Source organism: Etheostoma spectabile, chromosome 3, assembly GCF_008692095.1.
Source record: "Etheostoma spectabile isolate EspeVRDwgs_2016 chromosome 3, UIUC_Espe_1.0, whole genome shotgun sequence".
NCBI classification, from domain to species: domain Eukaryota; kingdom Metazoa; phylum Chordata; class Actinopteri; order Perciformes; family Percidae; genus Etheostoma; species Etheostoma spectabile.
In genome coordinates this window covers 29,397,013-29,397,225 of record NC_045735.1, presented here as the reverse complement: position 1 = coordinate 29,397,225, position 213 = coordinate 29,397,013, and the positions used below count along the sequence as shown (strand labels likewise).

At 29.6% G+C, this 213-nt stretch overlaps 1 protein-coding gene across 1 annotated transcript in view; it reads left to right on the top strand.

The window, feature by feature from the left end:
* Positions 1–213, top strand: part of LOC116685682 (extracellular calcium-sensing receptor-like) — an 8,376-nt gene that overhangs the window by 215 nt on the left and 7,948 nt on the right. Inside the window, 2 exon segments of the mRNA XM_032510616.1 lie at positions 1–92; positions 211–213. The exon segment at positions 1–92 is cut by the window's left edge and continues 215 nt beyond it; the exon segment at positions 211–213 is cut by the window's right edge and continues 573 nt beyond it. Coding sequence (XP_032366507.1) covers positions 1–92; positions 211–213 — 95 coding nt within the window.

Sequence of the window (213 nt, the reverse complement as noted above, 5' to 3'; positions counted from 1 at the left end):
AGAAGCCTCTTCCTCTCCTTGCATGGCTATAGCTACTGTCATTGGACCATTTCATATCCCAATGGTAAGATTGGAAAAATGAAATTATATTTGTGAAAAAAATATTACTATAATTCAATAGAAAAAGGGGATTTATTGTATTATTGAACTAATGTTTCATATTTTGCATCTCTATCTTAGAATGTTTTCTTTCTTTTTCTTTTAGATCAGCCA